The sequence below is a fragment of the Branchiostoma floridae genome, chromosome 14, assembly GCF_000003815.2.
Source record: "Branchiostoma floridae strain S238N-H82 chromosome 14, Bfl_VNyyK, whole genome shotgun sequence".
Taxonomy (NCBI): Eukaryota; Metazoa; Chordata; class Leptocardii; order Amphioxiformes; family Branchiostomatidae; genus Branchiostoma; species Branchiostoma floridae.
The window spans coordinates 697,539-716,759 of NC_049992.1; the positions used below are offsets into that span (position 1 = coordinate 697,539).

Below are 19,221 nucleotides of genomic sequence, written 5' to 3' on the forward strand. Positions count from 1 at the left end.
CAAGGTCAAGCTTTCATTTTCACTTTGATCTTCAAGGTCAGCATTACCATATCTCTTTCAGTATCCGTAATGCAAAAATCAAAGTGGGAGGAACTACAGACTGACTTTTATTACACTGTCTAGATAAAAACATAGGGTTGGAAGGAAAACTTGCTCTCAGAGTCCGACACTTATACTGCTTGACCCAAGGCACAGATCTTTGATCAAGGTTTCATCTTCCAAGCTCATCATTTATTTCTGTCAGAATTTATAACAGTAAAATCGCTGTGTGGCAGAAAGTATAAAAGTTGACTTACTGTCCTCTCCTACACAGGGGAGACCTGGCCTCTCTGGAACATTGGGGAACACTGCAGAGAACAAACACAGAGGGAGAAACATTAGCAACAAACATCGATCTGAGAAGGAGGAATAAATACTATTAGATTTTTCGTTGTCATTCGTTTCATTGACCAGATACGTAGCCAGGCCTTTAGGTGTGACACCAGATTTCTACAGGAAGCCTGTGACACATGAATGAATAAATGGATTGAATGAATGAATGATAAATGTATGAATCAATAAAAGGATGTATGCTGAATGAATAAATGGACAAATGCTGAATAAATGTATGAATGGATGGATGTTGAATGTATAAATAAATGTATGAATGAATGGATGGATTGCAGGAAGGATGGATGGATGAATGGAGGATGGGTTGAAGGACGGATGGATGGAGGGACGCATGGGTAGGTGGATGGATGAAGGGAGGATGGATCGAAGGAAGGAAGGAGGGAGGGAGGTTGAATGGATGGATGGATGGATTGAAGAAAGGAAGGAAGGATGGATGGATGGAGGAGGAAGGATGGGTGGATGTGTTGAAAGAAGGATGGAGGGAGGGAGGTTGAATGGATGGATGGATGGATTGAAGAAAGGAAGGAAGGATGGATGGATGGAGGAGGAAGGATGGGTGGATGTGTTGAAAGAAGGATGGAGGGAGGGAGGTTGGATGGATGTGCAGATGGACAAATGAATAAATGGATGAAAAAATTAATGAATGAATGACTGACTGGGTAGATGAAAGGCTTCCTGCTTGTTTGGAAAATTTACGCTAAGAACACAGATACATGAGGTTTAATGCTGCACATGTGAGCTGGAACCAGCTTTATCTGATGTCCTTGCAGCAGTACAGTGACTACAGTACACACGTGGGCAGAATCGACAATCATGTTGGGAATAAAGCTTTCGTGTGTTTCATCCATATCTGTGACCAGCCAGCATTCAACGTACCTGAATGGTATATATCCACATTCATCTGTAAGTTCATTGATTCAATCATTCGTTGATTCAATCAATCAATCATTCATTCATTCATTCATACATCCATTCCATATTTCCCTTCAATTTTACATCATGAAAACAGAAAATTGCATCCGATTCAAATAATCTGGCATTTGCAGGCTCAAGAGAGTGAGTGTTCCATAATATGACATTCAGCAATATCAGTTGCCATCTTACCCTGCATACGTTAGGGATTCTATCACACTCCAGGCTCAACTACACACACTCAACTACAAGGCAATATTATGAAGCGAAGACATATTTTCTTATTATTAGAGAAGTCACATCTTCCCCTTCCATATTTGTTTTGTCAGATCTCTAGGAACTCAGCTAACATGATCAGGGCTCGAAATACTTTTTTCTGCATACCTGCACTGGTGCAGATAATTTTCGATGTTACCTGTAATTTTACTTGCACCTTCTTAATTTAGGAAGTATAGATCATACTAAAATTGTTCAGGAACCATTGCTATGTTATTTCTTTTATCATAACTTTATATTATAGGTGGTAACATTCAATGCAGCTAATAACAATCCACATACACCTACATTATAGGACAATTATGTATAAAAGTAAACCCAGTACATGGATCAGTGCAGATTAGGTGCAGGTAGACACCAGAAATACCTGCACAGCTCCAATTCTACCTGCACTAACCTGCATATGCAGGTGGTATTTCGAGTCCTGATGATGTTTGCATGGTGGATTTTTTTTGTCTGGTATGTTGATATCTTAGATTCTTAGGTTAGTACAGTCAGCATATAGTCTAATACTAAATGTATAAACAATTATTCTGTTCTCTAAGATTTAGACTAAGTGGTTTGGAGTTTGGATCCCGGCTGTTGTCGGTCACCCGTCATTCATGCTACTGGAAATGGTTACAGGATGTTAAGCAGTGGTTCACTGTTCTTTGTGCTTGTCGGAAAGAGCTAGGGGAATTTTCCCGTAACAACAAACCTGTAAAATCTGTTACATAGTGTCTGTTTTCTCTGTCATGACCAGAGGAAGTACAGCTCTTCAGTGAGCTAACTAGTTTGATATGACTTTTTTCCTCCACTGCCTGTGTTTCGGTGATGTAGCTTGAGGTTTACTACGAGCCTCCTACTAGTCCTAGTCAAACATAACATAGACTTGAGAACTGGTTTGTACACATACAAGGAAAAACGCAAACTCAAGACAATGTCTTAATTTAAGACTTAAACAACAGCAAAAATTGTCTCACAACATTCAATGTTTAATCCTCACAATCCATCTGAATATGAAAAAAAAAATGTATCTTAGAATATCATATAATTGTACAAATTTCACGAGCGAATGTAGCAAAATCTTAAATCTGGTTACTAGAGGGAGTGTATATATAGAATAAAAGTCTTAAAACAGATTTCTTAAAACGTCTTGCTAATAAAATAATGCCCTTGTAGTAAAATCCTCCAGTCACATATCCATTGCAAAATCTACTTTAGAATATTGTGCTAATTTCTTGAGGAAAATAGAATTGAAGTCTTTAAAAAATATTTCTTAAAATGTCTTGCTAATAAAAGAATGCCCTTGTAGTAGAATCCTCCAGTCGCACATCCATTGAAAAATCTACTTTAGAATATGTGCTAATTTCTTGAGCAAAATAGAATTGAAGTCTTAAAAAAAGATTTCTTAAAACGTCAGGAGCTAAAAAAAGAATGCCCTTGTAGTAGAATCCTCCAGTCACACACACTATCTTCCCCATCTGATCCTGACTCATTCTAACAGCTGTTTGCTAACAGCCATCCATGAAGACATGCCCATACATAATATCTGGGGTGGGGAGGGTTCACCATGCATGTATGATCCAGCACTACTGATCAAATGATAGGAATAGTTCTTCATCTGTGTACATTTTTGCATCATGTGAGGATCAATTTTGATTTTCCCAAGAAAATGGTTCACACTTCACGTGTGATTTAACATCCAGCCCTATTGATAAAATGATAGGAATAATTATTTATAGGTCATGTGAGGATCATTTTCGATTTTCCCATCTTCTTCTTCTTTCATACTGCCTAGCCTCTAATTCAAGAGATCATTGGCAGACTTCTTCGTCATGAGGCCACACCAATTTAATTTCTTGGTTCACGGATTTTTTCATAACAAATATGGAGCGAGAGGGCGAAATAAAAATAAAAATAAAAATTGTAAAATGGTTGGGATAAAGGTTACGGCTAATCCAAAACATAAAGAAAAAAGTTTTCAGCTTGAAAAAAGTACAAAAACACTATTTTTGTACAGTAACAGCACCTGTACCCACACTTTAAGGAGCTTATGATATAAAGGCCAATTTGCTACACCAGAAAGTTGGTGAATGGTTTCATTAATGGTGAAAATTTGCTGAGTGGTAATCTTTATTTTTATTTTTTTTCCAAAAAAATAGGAGCGAGCGAATCCGTGAACCAAGACATTAAATCAGTATGGCCTGATGTTGTGATTTCTATGACATGAAGAAATTGCGAGACTTGGACCTTCTGCACATGCAGAAATGACCCAATCAAACATGTTCGGCTAGCTGTCAGTCCATATCGGTGAGACGTAAATGATTTGAGAAGAATATTCCCTAACATCCGCTCAAGGGGACCATTATTCTAAAATTATCTGGAGCTTGACTTGAGCAAGGCTAGCATCGTCTTCTTCTTACAGAATGAACTGTCGCTAACGACCAATTGTAATATTCAGCTCTTGGTCATCACGGACCATATGAGGGTCAAGGAATGTTTCATATTACTCATACTTAGATTCGAAATGAATATTTCTAACACTCCCTCCAAAGGTATTTACTAAACATTTGCTCCAGCATTTTATATATGAAAATGTTGGACAATTCATCTTCCACTGCTTACGGAAAAGAAGTCAAACCCATCAAATAGCTTAGGTAGAAATAGATTTAGTTTAGACGTTATTCCCTTTTGATTTATCTATGAATATCATTTCCCTTCTTTGTTAAGTAATTGTTTATGTATACCGCTAAGTACTACTTTACTTTGTGTGCAATCAGCCCTCGGGCATGAATTTGCAATAAATATATATATTTAAACGCTATCTTGAGCTTGACATAAACAATTGCCTACAGAACTACGGAGGTTTATCCAGTCCAATACGTTTAGATCTTGGTCATTTCCAGACCATAACAGTGTGGGAGAATGCTTCACTCTGAGACAGGAATATTTCCAACGTTGTGTCCGAGGGTACTCCCAAACTGACATTTGCCCCGGCTCTTTTACCATTATCTTGCGCTTGACGTGAGCAATCTCACTACAGAATGAGCAATTGCCAGTGCACGAGTTACGAAGGTTTATTCTTGTCTAAGACTTGTCATTTTCCAGACCACATCTGTAAGGGGAGCCTTCATACTATGATTAAGTCATGAAATTTTCCACACGTGGGCACTCAACATTGCCCCAGCTTTTTGACATGAGTAATTGCCTACAGAATTTTAAAGAGTTATCATGATCTAGTCTAACACTAGTTATTTGCAGACCACATCATCAGTAAGTGTAAGGGAATGCCGTCACACTAAGACATGTCAATATTTCCAGCACTCCAAGCGACGGAAACTCACCAACATTTGCCCTGGCTCTTTTAACATTACCTTGCGCTTGACATGAGCGATCTCACTGCAAAATTACAAAGGGTTATCTAGTCTAAGACTCGTGATTTGCAGACAACATCACTGAGGTGGAATGCCATCACACTAAAAGATGAACATTTTCAACCCTCCGTCCGAGGGGGCTCCCAAACCAACATTTGACCTGGCTTTTTTAAACATTTATCTCGAGCTTGAAGTGAGCAATTACCTACAGAAATATAAAGGGTCATCTACATGTAGTCTAACACATTAAGAACTTGGCCATTTCCCGACCGTAACAGTGTGGGGGAATGCCTTCACACTTAAGCACATGAATATTTCCAATGAGGGGACTCCCAAGCAAACATTTGCCCCAGATTTTTAAACACTAATATCTTCAGCTTGACATGAGAAATTACATACAGAAGTACTAAGGGTTATCTAGTATAACACTTTCCATTTCCCGACCATAACATCACACTAACACATGAATATTTCCAATGAGGGGACTCCCAAGCAAACTAACGTTAACATTTACCCCAGATTTTCAAACACTAATATCTTCAGCTTGACATGAGAAATTACATACAGAAGTACTAAGGGTTATCTAGTATAACAGTATATGGGGGAATGCCTTCACAGTCACACTAAGATATGAATAATTTCCCACCCAAGGGACCCACGTAGCGACCCGCCCTCCCTCTGTATTTACCCGGTGCAGAGCTGTGGTCAAACCTGGAGTACCCACGGTAGGATCCGATCCCGAGCCGGCTGCAAACCATCCTCGTGATCGCGCTCCCCATCAAGGGATGGCCGCCATGTTGGATTCAAACTGCTACTGAGCATGTGCAGACCTTGGGGAGGGTACGGGCATGCTCAGTAAGGCCAGGCCACTCCAAATAAATTTTACGGTTCTTGGAATTGAAAAATTACATTTGTGTGCTGAATTGGGATATCAACATAACGATACAGGCCTCCATGTTAGATTCAAACCGCTTCTAAGCATGTGCAGACCTAATGGGAAGGGTACAGGGAGGGTCCGGGCATGCTCAGTACGCCTGGGCCACTCCAAATACATTTTCTGCTTCTTGGAATTAAAGATGTTGGATTCAAACTGCTACTGGGCATGTGCAGACGTAATGGGGAGGGTATGAGCATGCTCAGTAAGGCCAGGCCACACCAAATAAATTTCACGGTTCTTGGAATAAAAAAAAAAATTGCTGAATTCGAATATTAATCGAAAGATGCAGGCTAAGATGTTGGATTCAAACCGCTACTGGGCATGTGCAGACCTTGGGAAGGGTATGAGCATGCTCAGTAAGGCCAGGCCACACCAAATGTATTATATGCTTCTTGGAATTAACGATGTTGGATTCAAACTGCTACTGGGCATGGGCAGACCTTGGGAAGGGTATGAGCATGCTCAGTAAGGCCAGGCCACACCAAATACATTCCCTGGTTCTTGGTGATTTGTGTCAACATAATAAGACAGGCTGGCATGTTTGTTTTAAACTGTTATTGAGCATGTGCAAAGCCTGGGATGGGTAGGGAACGGTTCGTTTGGTCATGTTTGGTAAAAAAAGGTCCTCTTAAGGCCACTCCAAATAATCTTTCCGCTTCTCAGATTTGAAAAATTATCTTTTAACTTTGAGAAGCAGAAAGATTATTGTTTTTTTTTTTTTTACTTACATCAACGATCAATTTGATAATTTGACAAGCTTGACACCGATACGAAAATGTGGATTGGGCTATACCAATCTGTCTCCTGGCTCTCTGGACATTTTCAAGTTAAGCATTGTTTTGCTTTTCTAAAGTCAAGAACCAACAAATGGAATTGGTGTGGCCCTAAGGACCGAGGAAAATATATGCGGCAAATGTGCAGCATCTTTTTATGTTCTCTGTCATTTCTTACACATTCATGACTGCAATCGGAAACAAGGCATGGATTTTTATACAGTATAGTAAATAATCAGGTCGTTAAATGCATGTCATATGATAGTATTGATTTTTCATCACACCAGGGCTATGGTCCATGTTTTGGAGGAATGAGGTTTGACTGGAACCAAAGGCTAGGCTAGGATGGAATCATCTTGCTCATGTATATTTGTTAGGCTGCACAGAATCAGTTAATGGGTTCTTGGATTTTTGTGGGAAAATAATTGAGCGAGCAAGCAAAACAAATTTTGATTTTTCATCACACCAGGGCTACGGAGGAATGAGGTTTGACTGGAACCAAAGGCTAGGCTAGGAAGGAATCATCTTGCTCGTGTATACTCGTTAGGCTGCACAAAATCAATTAATGGGTTCTTGGATTTTTGTGGGAAAATAATGGGGCAAGTAAGCGAAACAATGGTCCATAAAGTAAGGAGGAATGAGGTTTGACTGGAACTGAAGGCTAGGCTAGGATGGAATCATTTTGCTCGTGTATATTCGTTAGGCTGCACAAAATTAATTAATGGGTTCTTGGATTTTTGTGGGAAAATAATTGAGCGAGCAAGCAAAACAAAAGAGGAACAGTAAGTGGTAGATCTGAATGCAGGGCTGGATGGATGTGCACCTTTGTGCACCCAAAATTGGAGCGGTGCAACTAATTTTGTAGGCTACTACTAGTACTAGTATACAGGATACTAGTCTTCTTACAATTTAAGTGTTAAAGCAATAAAAGTATATCTATAGCTTGTTTCAAATCTTTAAGCTAGCTATAGAGTTACAGGTTCAAGTTCTGAAAAGAGGCAATATCAATCTTTTTGCCATTTTTTTTCCAAATCATAAAGAACAGAGAAAAGAGAAAAAATATTTTAAGTCTTGATTTCACTTTCATTTTCAATTTCACTTTTTGTTGGCAGAATGATAAAAAAATGACATATATGCCAGGGTGTCAACCATAATATCACATTAGCATGGCCACACGTTGTTTCGAAATGCAGCAGCTTTTGAAATAAAACCTGAACAGAAATTGGTACATGTTTCAGTTTATGCTTGGAAATTCTACAAAATTTAGATGATTTCTATTCAAAAAATTTCAAAGAACCTTGATATCACAATTCCAACAAAATATTGGAGAAAAAATATTTCGAGTTCCTTTCACTTTCATTTTCAATTCCACTGTAACTTTTTGCTAGCAGAATGATAAAAAAATCCATATATGCCAGGATGTCAACCATAATATCATATTAGCATGGCCGAACGTTGTTTGGAAATGCAGCAGCTTTTGAAATAAAACCTGAACAGAAATTGGTACATGTTTCACTGTTTATGCTTGGAAATTCTACAAAATTTAGATGATTTCTATGCTAAAAATGTGAATGGACCTTGATATCACATTCCAACAAAATAATTGGAGAAAAAATATTTTGAGTCTTCCTTTCACTTTCATTTTCAATTTCTCTGTCACTTTTTGCAGGCAGAATAATAAAAAAATCCATATATGCCAAGATGTCAACCATAATATCACATTAGCATGGCCGAACGTTGTTTGGAGATGCACAGAAGAGATGGTTGGAGACAGTTAGTCTGTACTGCAGTGATGAAGGATGGCACCAAACCCTGAGCTGTACGGGGTGCAAATGGGGAAGCCAAGACTCAAAGGGAATACTTGATTTCCTGACTCACCCTGGACTGCAAGGGGAATATATAATCATACAGCAGCCTTTGAAATATAATATGAAATAATTTGGTACATCGTTCACTGTTAGTGCTTGGAAATTCTACAAAATTTTGATGATTTCTCTGATGAACTTTGATAATACATTCCATGACTCTCCCTGTACTGCAAGGAGAATATATTGTAACCCAAAACGTCTAAGTGGCTCCAACAGCCTTGTTTTGCGGTGAACTCAGTCTAAGTAAATAATTAACAAAAAAATATAATCATACTGCTGCCTTTGAAATATAATATGAAATAATTTGGTACATCGTTCATTATTAGTGCTTGGAAATTCAACAAAATTTGGATGATTTCTCTGATGAACTTTTATAACGCATTCCATCACTCTCCCTGTACTGCAAGGAGAATATTATATATTTATTTTATTAATCGTACTGCAGCCTTTGAAATATAATATTCTGAACAGAAATTAAGTACGTTATTCTGTGACTGTTAATGCTTGGGAATTCCAGGAAATTTGGACGATTTCTCTGATAAAAAAGTCAATCAACTTTGATAATATTTCCATGACTCACCATACATTGCAAGGAGAATTATATAACTGTACTGCAGCCTTTGAAATATAATATTCTGAACAGAAATTTTGTACATTATTCACTGGTAATGCTTGGAAATTCCACAAAATTTGGATGATTTCTCTGATAGAAATGTCAACGATATCATACTCCAAAAAAATACATCTGTATACAAATCGTAAAATTCAAAATAATCTTGACTTTTAAAAATAAAATTCAGGCTTATACTATAAAGCAACATGAACATACTGTTAATTTTGCCATCAAAGTTACATTTTGCAATGTCACCTTTTCTGCATATCATGCTGATTATGCATAAATATCATTCAAAACCCATTTTTCACAGAACAGTTTTACCCTAAAAACAGCCACATGGAGAAAATTTCAGAGGACCTACAACTTGACTAAACATACTATACAACCTACAATTATGTAAAAACTAAAGCACAAATAAGACTGCCTACTGCACTTATGGGAAGGTTCTCAGTTTGTCCACATGGCGGTATGTAAGGGGAGCACGATCTGTAACTAAGGTTTGCAACCTTCGACCGGTTCAATAATGAGTAAACTAACAGAGTCATGACGGGCTCGTGCCACTGTGACTCGTGTCTATATTTGACCCTGTTCCAGCTGTGAGGTCACCGTGACGGACTTTGGTCACCTGACTGCTTTTTAAGCAAACTGGGTCAAAGGTAACATCATATACTATTAGGCTTGTAGTTAAGTCACTAATCGGAAACTCTAATGCCAAGTGAGATAGAGAAACAAAACAACAGAGCAGTTTCGTATTTGTAATCGTGACACAACATTCCATAGCAGACCTTAGCTCAAACTCAGGGACAATTGAATGTCATTTATCATATTATTAGTTACAAAGTTGGCCATAAACGATAAAGGATAGTCTGAATCTGAATTCCCTGGCTGAGCTAAACTTACTATATAAAAAAACCCCCAGAGCAATTTCGAATTTGGAATCGTGACACAACATTCCCATGGCTGCCCTGGGCTCAAACAAAGGGACAATCGAATGTCATATATATGATATTATAATTATGATACTCCAAGATGAGACCTACCAGGTTGATAAAGGGACAGACTCAGCTCCCCGAACTATGAATTGTAGTCGTGTGTATACTTTGTTTATATTCTTGTCAAATGATATTATAATCATAATTCATAGTAGCAAAGTTTGCCATAAAGGACAGTCAGATTTCCCAGTTTACAGTTAAAGACTGAATACATCTATACTGGCAGATGAGTCAGAGGGTCGCTTGGGCAGGATTTAATCAGGGAAGAGTTGTACATGGCAAGGGCAGGAACACAGAGCAGATAATCACAACACCAGCTGTGACTACAGGATCATAGTTGTGATTTATGGCATGACAACAGGGAACATCTCAAGTTCATGACCAACGGATATAAATCTAGAGGCTGGAGCACTTTCTACTCTAAGGCAAAAGATTCTATTAATCTCTATAAATGTACTATTCGTAGTATACTAAAATAATTTGATTACCATTGTCTACAAAATCTAATATTTGCAAGATTGTTAGGTTTTATCCATAAAAAATGTGACAGTGGTAAGCAGTGTACAATTATAAAAATTGAGTTGACCATTGAATCTGTTGATTATTATGATTAGTAACTGGAAAACCAACAAGAAAACAAAAACTCGGGAAGCCAACTTGGTACACACACACAGTTTCAGGGGTAGGCATTGTCAAATTGAAGTTCCTCTTCCAGCCTAATGCCTTAGGGCATATTGTTAGATTACAAAAGTTTTACTTTAAAAATGTGTCGGCATGGCCTTGGATTAAAACTACAGAGTGCCAATTTTGGCCATGTTTCAGTTATGAAAGCCTTGTCACTTGCAGCCTGGCCAAAAGTTCCTCTCCTACTCCTCAGCCCACTGCTTTAGAGCATGTTGTTCTCTTGAATTGCCAAAAGTTTTACTTAAAAATTAGAAGTTTATTTGCAAGTTCTTGCCCGATGGCTAATTGCAACATGAAACATACAGAAAATATAATAAACATGAATAAAATGAAATACTTTGGTATACATAACAATGGTGACAAGTGTAAACGAGTGACTATTCTATCAATGATATGGACTGCTGAGAGCTACAATTTACGCATTTGGGGTTTGACTTCTTTTCTGGAAGCAGTGGAAGACGAAGTGTCCCACTTTTTCTATGATGCGTGGGTTATGTGACGTTAACAGCGTTATAGTTTTGTTTTCGTCGGTAAGCGTTTGGAAATTTAAAAATAGCATTCATGTGTAGCTTAAGTTTAAAACTACAGAGTGTCAATTTTGGCCATGTTTCGGTTGTATTTTTTTTTAAAGGCCTTGTGACTTGCAGCTTGGCCAGCCTTGTCTATTCTTAACTCTGTACCAGTCAGGCACTTGTGCCAAATTACCATTATCACAACAGTCATTTCCCCTTTTCTAAATATATAGGCAGGGCAGCATGTGATACTTTACAGGAATGTCAGCCAAGACATTATTGTCTACCGTTTAAAAATTACTGTAAGTCACTTTATTTTTGCAAGGACTTTATTTCTTGGTAGGAGGGAATAGGGAGTTTAAAGTTTGATGTTGAAACAATTATATTATTCTGAAAAACATCGAAGTAAAAAAAATGGAAACGCATATTCACATTGTCACGATAGGCAGGTCATTGTGAAAAACGTGAACATAAAAAATATTGCAAATATTTCAAGAGTACTGGTACATGTACATGTTTGTAAATTTGCTTACAATTTGTATGCATCATTGATTTCTATAAACTAATGTTACAAAAAGGTTTGCATGTTTTTAGAAATTTTACTATGTACCAATATTTCATGTACAAAATGTCTTAGATTAGATAATATAACATTAATTTCTTAACCTGATATTATATATGATTATTCATAATGAATGAATGAATGAATAAATGAAAGATATATTGCTTTCTAAGCATTGTATCGTGTCTGAAATAAAAACTTTTACCTAACTTGCTCAATGTTTAGGAGTCTGACTCAAAACAGAACTGAGATCACAGCAGTTGTTAAAGAGATTAGATGTGATTTCTTGGGGTCAAACTCAAGTGCATGTATCTATACTTCAAAACTAACTTAAAACACAAATTGTTAGACGGCTTGACTACATTAGTTAATAGCCACTAATCATACAATGGACAACTGTCATAATCTTTATCTACAAAAAATAATAAATCTAGTACATCTAGCAAGATAATATTTCATTGACATGTAGATTTATATGCACCTATAATACATACACATATAGCTATACTACATGTATGTACATTGTATCTCGAAAATTCTTCCTTGACATTTTTTGCTAATGATTCAAAGCAACAAAAAATGTTGACAGAAATATCTTCGTTCCTCGTCACTAAATATTATTATAATGAAGCTATGATGGCAAAAGAATGAATTAGGACAAAACCACAGCTCACTTACCAGTCTCCAGGAATAACTTTCCAAACGGCATCGTTGCTCCAGTTCAAACTGTAACGGCTTCCTCTTTTCAAAAGGAGACAACGTACGTCGCAAGAAAAAAAGGCCAGATGCACCCGACTATCTGCACATCCTATCTGCACAGGCCAGGCAGGAAATCTCACGGTGCCCAGCACTCCATGCCACTACTACAAGCCGGCACGAGTATTTAGATATCACTCACTACGCAAACACTGGCACGCCGGCGAGAGAAACTAGAGCAAGAACAGGTCATTCAGGGGGAAGCGTCTTAACAAATAGAGATGTCTTCGTCACTTCTTGGGCTGTTTGGAACTGGTCAGTGAGAGAGAAAGTTGTAAGGGGCAATCTGGTCTTGCCAGGAAGGGGGGGATCATTACTTATCAGGGGAGATGATCCTTACGGACAGCTGCAGAGATTATGATATCCATCCATGGGTGTAATGATGTGTTTATATAGGACAGCCTGACAAAAATAAAGGTATGCAGTACCGCTGTCAACAAATATTGTCATGGGGTTCACTAGGAATGCATACATGTACATTGTACCTGATTCAAAAACTTATATTTTGAAATAGTGTAAAATCATGTCTTGTTCAATATAGAATATTTGTACAATCAACGTAATTATAGCATTCCATAGATGCTAAGTTAAGAAGGACCTCTAGAGACTGTGGATGGTACTGCAGAAGCAGACCACAACAGCTGATCATTAAATTTGGAGTAAATTCTTCAGGAAGGGACAAACCAAAAATGTCTTAAGCCTTCTACGAGGGCGGGAATTCATGCAAAAGAATGATTTCATTCTACGCTTTCTGTGATTTCATTCTACGCTTTCTGACACAAAAAGGTTTCCAAAAGACACTTGATGGAAGAATATCAGAGTGAAACACACTGTGACACACTGCATAAATCTATACAACTGTAAAAAAAAAAAAAAATTACCCCCCTCCCATAACCCTTCATGGTTTGTCCCCCACACATGCCCATATAAGGAACTGCCAGGTATGTCACAGTGATTAGAAGGGTAATCCCCTATAGCTGTAATTAGTGGCTTGTCCCTAATCCTCCTGTAACATATCTGCCCCTACATCAATCAAAAAGTTATTTTGATCCACACCATATCGCGATATGTTGACAAGGCTGACAACAAATAGGCTCCAAGCAGATGTCTGGGGGGAAAATCATGACGTTTTCTGTCTTCCCTGACTAAAATCTTGCTCCTAGTGGCCGGCCCTATGGTTGCCATCACCTTGGGGAGGGGGTCATAAAAGCGAGCTTTGCAAAGCTGAATTGTACTACATACAGTCAAACCTGCCCGAGCGACCACCTCTTCTCAGCGACCACCTGGCCATTTCGACAGCTTTTTCTCGGTCCCGATTTTTTTCCCCATTGACGTAAGCATTAAGCGACCTTTTCTCAACGACCACCTGGCCAACACGACCGCGACCGGCCCAAATTGGGACCCATAACGACCGCATTATTTTCAAAATTGAGGTTTTCATCGATTTTTGATGATAACTAGCGCGATTTTGTGCCGAAATCGTTGTAAGAAAATCCGAATTTAGTTGTTACAGAACTTTAAAAAAAAAACTATATCATTATAATGTGAAAAAAATGCTGAAACGTATATAGCCTCATACTTTTTCAAGAAAGTTCTGTATAGCTCATACCTTTTTAAGAAAGACCTGTACGTGCGAGTGTTTTTGTCCAACTGTACTGTACATTTACCCTTGGGTAAGTACGCTATCGGGACGTACCGGGCATCGAATTCGAAAGGTGCACCGTAGTTATTTCAGATCAGGAACATAGCGACGCATAAAGGCTTGTATGGTAGCATCAAAGTTCCCTTACTGTCTAAAACGTTAGTGTACAAATACTTGATCTTTAAAACACTGTATCGTATAAAAACTCGATAAAAGCTTGGGGTTAAATTTACAATTTACAGTGTGCGTGTTGTATTTGACATTAAAGACCTCGCTTCTTTGCGTGCGTGCAGTGCGCTTGCTATTTGCCATTAAACACAACGGAAACCATTTATACTTTGCATCGGGCATGTTTTGAGTCGATACTCTTCTCAGCGACCACCTGTCCAATCGCTTTTTCCCGGTCCTCCGGGTAGTCGACTTGGGCAGGTTTGACTGTATAAGCAAGACCTATAATTTTCTGAATTTGTATAGTGCGCCAGTGCAATGGCCGAGTGGGTAGAGTGTTCGCCTTGCATTCGGTAGGTCGTGAGTTCGGTCCCCGGCCGAGTCATACCAAAGACTTTAAAAATGGTGCATGCTGCTTTCTCTGCTTAGCACTCAGCACTAATGAGGAAGAGTATGGAAGTTAAACACACATCACTACCAGCGGACCAGCCCCCTGCTGTAGTGACTTGCACATGTGTGGCCCAAGGGCTACAGAAATGGAGATGGGCGCCACCCCTACGCATCTGTTACTGATGTACGGGCAACTTTAACTTTTTGTATAGTGTTTCTTCTACTACAAGTAAATTGCGAGAAGAAATGCTGATAACTTTCATTATGTCATACATGTGACGCGAAAACGTTCGATACGGGTGTTCCGGTCCGGGCCGTACGCTTCCGTATCGCACAGGTTTGAAAGGCGTATTACTCAGGCTCTCTTCGAGCAAATCGAACCATTTCGAACGGGCTGAATACGGCACGGTTGACAATTCGAATACCTGATTCCGGCGTTGGAACATTGCTGTTGCGATACTCTTTGTTCGAGGGCACCAAATTTGTTCAACTTCTGGCGCATTTCGCATCAAAACATGGGTATTTCAGGTGGGTATGACATAAATAAAATACAACACGGTGTATTCCGTATCACCCTCGGTCTCAGCCCTCCCGCGGGTCGGATCACCCTCCGGCCTTCAGGCGATCCGACCCGCGGTCGGGCTGATACCTTGGGCGATACGGAATACACCGTGTTGTATTCTATATATACGACAGGTGACAATATATTTCCAGCCCAGTACTGACCTACATAGATATCCAGTTTCCATCCCTGCCGACTCCTCTCCAGTTACAAACCTGTCCAGATATGAAACCTGACACTGTTTAATGTATGTGTCAGCAATGTGACCCCTGACCTCTCCATGGAAACCTGAGCCCCTATGACTCGTGACATGTCTCTGATGTATGCAGTTTTTCTAACACCCCACACGGGATGCATTCTGGCTGGGAAACTTTAGCTTCGCTTTGTATATTGTCTTTCAGTTTATTTGGATCATGTACATACATGTATATTGCTGTGATAAAAAAAGGTGAAATGTCGTAAATCATCTCTATCAAAGTTGTTTGGTTCATTTATTAGGAAAAAAAATTAGTGAAAATCTACAAACTTCTTTCTTTTAGACGTCGACATGACGGAAAGGCCTTTGTTTTTGTTTCTTGTGTGTGTATTTAGTGATTTAACTTCTAAGAGAGATTAGAAACTGAAACTATATTTGGCATCAACCATATTTCTAGGATTTTTAAACTTATGAGACATGTCAATTGAGAAGTCACTGCCAAATTCCAAATTGTTGGACTTACCGTTAAGCGTTTAATCGGCTCTCCCAAATTCAACGTTAAACATTACCAGGATCCCCCCATGTAGATCCTCTTTTAACAGTGCAATAATATGTTTTAGTCTGTGTAACACAAACTCCGCTGTCCAGGGCTGTAACTGGCCCCTCCCCGCCGAGAGGCCAGGCTAATAGAGGGCCGGCGGATGTTTGGCGGGCTGCTATAAGCGAGATTTAATCAGGCTAAATATGTTTCAGACATCAATAAACTTTATCACTATGGATGAGACATAGGCGTCAATTCTATTCAGGCATGGGAATAATCACACAGAGGACAGACTTTACATGACAATAGGATAAAATATTGTTTTTAAAAACCTCTAGTTTTGTAAAATCTTTCTATCAATATATTAGCCATTTTTTATGAAATGCTGAAAAGAATCTTGATTAGATTTTACACATCCTCAGCAAAATCTCTGATGGTATATACAAAATCAAAGTTACTTGTTGTTACAAAATTGTCATTTTCCTTCAAATTTCATTTCTGCGAACACCCATCTGGCAACACTGTAACCAGGTAACCTGCAACCACCCAGATTATGTAATCGGATACCTTGTCGTGATAATACATTTGACCTTGCAACATGACCTTCATACCTGATGCAATCTACAAAAAGCGACAACGGTCTACTATAGTATAACCTGTTCATCTCTACATAGCCCTACAACTAAAACAGCAACAGTTATGTGCTAATCATTTTCTATATATGACTAAACAATGCATATTTTAAATACAAAATGTACAATAAAGCAATAAAACACATTGACTCTTTCTTTCATCAGAAAATACATATCGCATGTAAGTATAACTAGAAATGTCATAATTGGGTACTTATCATGTATGTTTGTACATCAATGTAATAAAATGTAATAATTGTAAAATTACCGCCATCAAGGCATTTATCATTGTATGATTCTATTCACGCCTGCTTGAAAATACAGAAAACAGAGAAATTACCCCAGACTCCAGTCCTACCCACCTGCACCCATCCTCAGTACCAACACAGCAGCCGTATCCACGGAAACTAGCACAGCAACAGGCTCCTCCTATCCGCATCACTGCCGCAAAACTGTTTCTCTAAATGCAGCTGGCTACGTTCATTTGTAGTGGGAGGTTTAGATACAACACAGCAGGGACAGGGGGAACCTATAGCCTGGTCTCCAGCCACACTCAGGGCACATCACTGCCACAAAACTGTCTCACTTGTAGCCGGCTACGTACATGTGTAGCACTCCGGGAGGTTTCGATACAACACTGGGAGGACAGGGGGAAACCTATAGCCTGGTCTCCAGCCACACTCAGGGCACATCACTGCCACAAAACTGTCTCACTATTGTAGCCGGCTACGTACATGTGTAGCGGGAGGTTTAGATACAACACAGCAGGGACAGGGCATGCACATGTGATTAGCTCAGAGTGGGGGAAACCTACAAAATGTAGCCTGGTCTCCAGTCGCCCCCAGGGCTGTAAACTGGAGTTCCTTAAGTTAACACTATGAGCTTCTATCCCTGCCAGGCTAACTTAGTCTACCATGTACGTTTCACCCACCTAAAGGTTACTGAAGGCTATGGCCACACCAATTGATTTACTTTGTTTTCGGACATTTCAAACTCAAAGTGAAAATACAGCAAGCTGACATCATAAAAGCATAGGGCAGGGAGGAATACTTAAATATGACTGTATTCACTCCATAAAACTGAGTGCACAATGGCATAAACATGGTCCTCTAGCTTTGTTCTTCTTACGTTTTCCAAAAATCTGAAAACTATCAAATTGAATTGTTTTCACCTGAGACCCAGTAAAAAGCAGGGGACAATCGTGTCCTTAATGTCAGTCTGACACAAGACACAGTGTGGGCATCGATATGACCTTGTCTTTTATAAACAACATTAGACTTGGAGCTGAAGACCTGCCTGCGTACGCCCTCGTCAGGCTAACCTCACAATTCCAACCCTGGGCCAGGCCGGGCTGTTCGTGGAAACAAAAAACAGAAATGTGAACATAAAATACACAGACAGGGCTCGAAATACCACCTGCATATGCAGGTTAGTGCAGGTAAAATTGGAGCTGTGTAGGTATTTCTGGTGTCTACCTGCACCTAACCTGCACTGGTCCATGTACTGGGTTTTATACGTAAATGTCATATGATGTAGGATTGTTATTAGCTGCATCGACTGTTACCACCTATTAAGTATGAAACAAAAAAGTAGCAATGGTTCCTCAACAATTTTAGTATTCTTCCTAAATTCAGAGTGGTGCCAGGTAAAATTTGTCGGGTGTAGGTAATTTTCAATGTTACCTGCACCAGCGCAGGTACGCAGAAAAAAGTATTTCAAGCCCTGAGAGATAATGCCCATGGCTATTCTGTTTACGTCATGTGCACTTTGATGTCTTCTTTATCAAATTTTTCATTTCCGAAAGCTGCCGGGCCGGGCCCCGGATTGGAAATGTGCCGTAACCCTAAAAGTCTGGATCCCAGGCTAGGAAACCACTTCCTCATTATGTATGCGCAGGCTGTGCCCATGCTGCTGGCTTCCTTCTACACAGATGATCCAATCAATTAACCCCATTGGGAACTCGTGACATTGGCGCATTACCGCTAGTCGTAGTAATAAACTCACATCAGTACCAGAAGAATACCCGAGGAGGTAAAATCTCACAACAAAGACTTTTTACTCTGTTTGACAACAAATGTCAAAGAATCATAATGGACACAGTTTAGGAAAGAAGGAATTCAACAGTCTAGTAGATATTAGCAGTGGACGACGTATACCGGTGTCTGGCTGGAAAATGCACCAATCCATCAAGCTGTTACATCCATCCCCACCCTTGTCATTACCACCTGTCAGTGTAACAAGGATATTGATTGGCTGATGCACTTGGCACCTTGGTGTGAACTCCCCAGGGCTTGAAATGCCTGGTTCTGAACCTGTACACCTGTCTTAGTGCAGGTACAGGTAGCTTTCAACATCACCTGTACCAGACAAACTTTCTCTTCTCATTTTCTAGGTTTTAGTAAGTTTAGTCCATCAATTTGATCAAAAACTTTTGCTCTGAAAATGTTTATAGTACT

The 19,221-nt window shown here is 39.2% G+C and overlaps 1 protein-coding gene across 1 annotated transcript in view; it reads right to left on the reverse strand.

Moving 5' to 3' along the window:
• The window catches only part of LOC118430795 (protein kinase C iota type-like), a 49,261-nt gene that overhangs the window by 16,832 nt on the left and 13,208 nt on the right, over window positions 1–19,221 (reverse strand). The window contains exon 4 of the mRNA XM_035841818.1: window positions 297–347. Coding sequence (XP_035697711.1) covers window positions 297–347 — 51 coding nt within the window. The remainder of the gene's footprint in view (window positions 1–296; window positions 348–19,221) is intronic.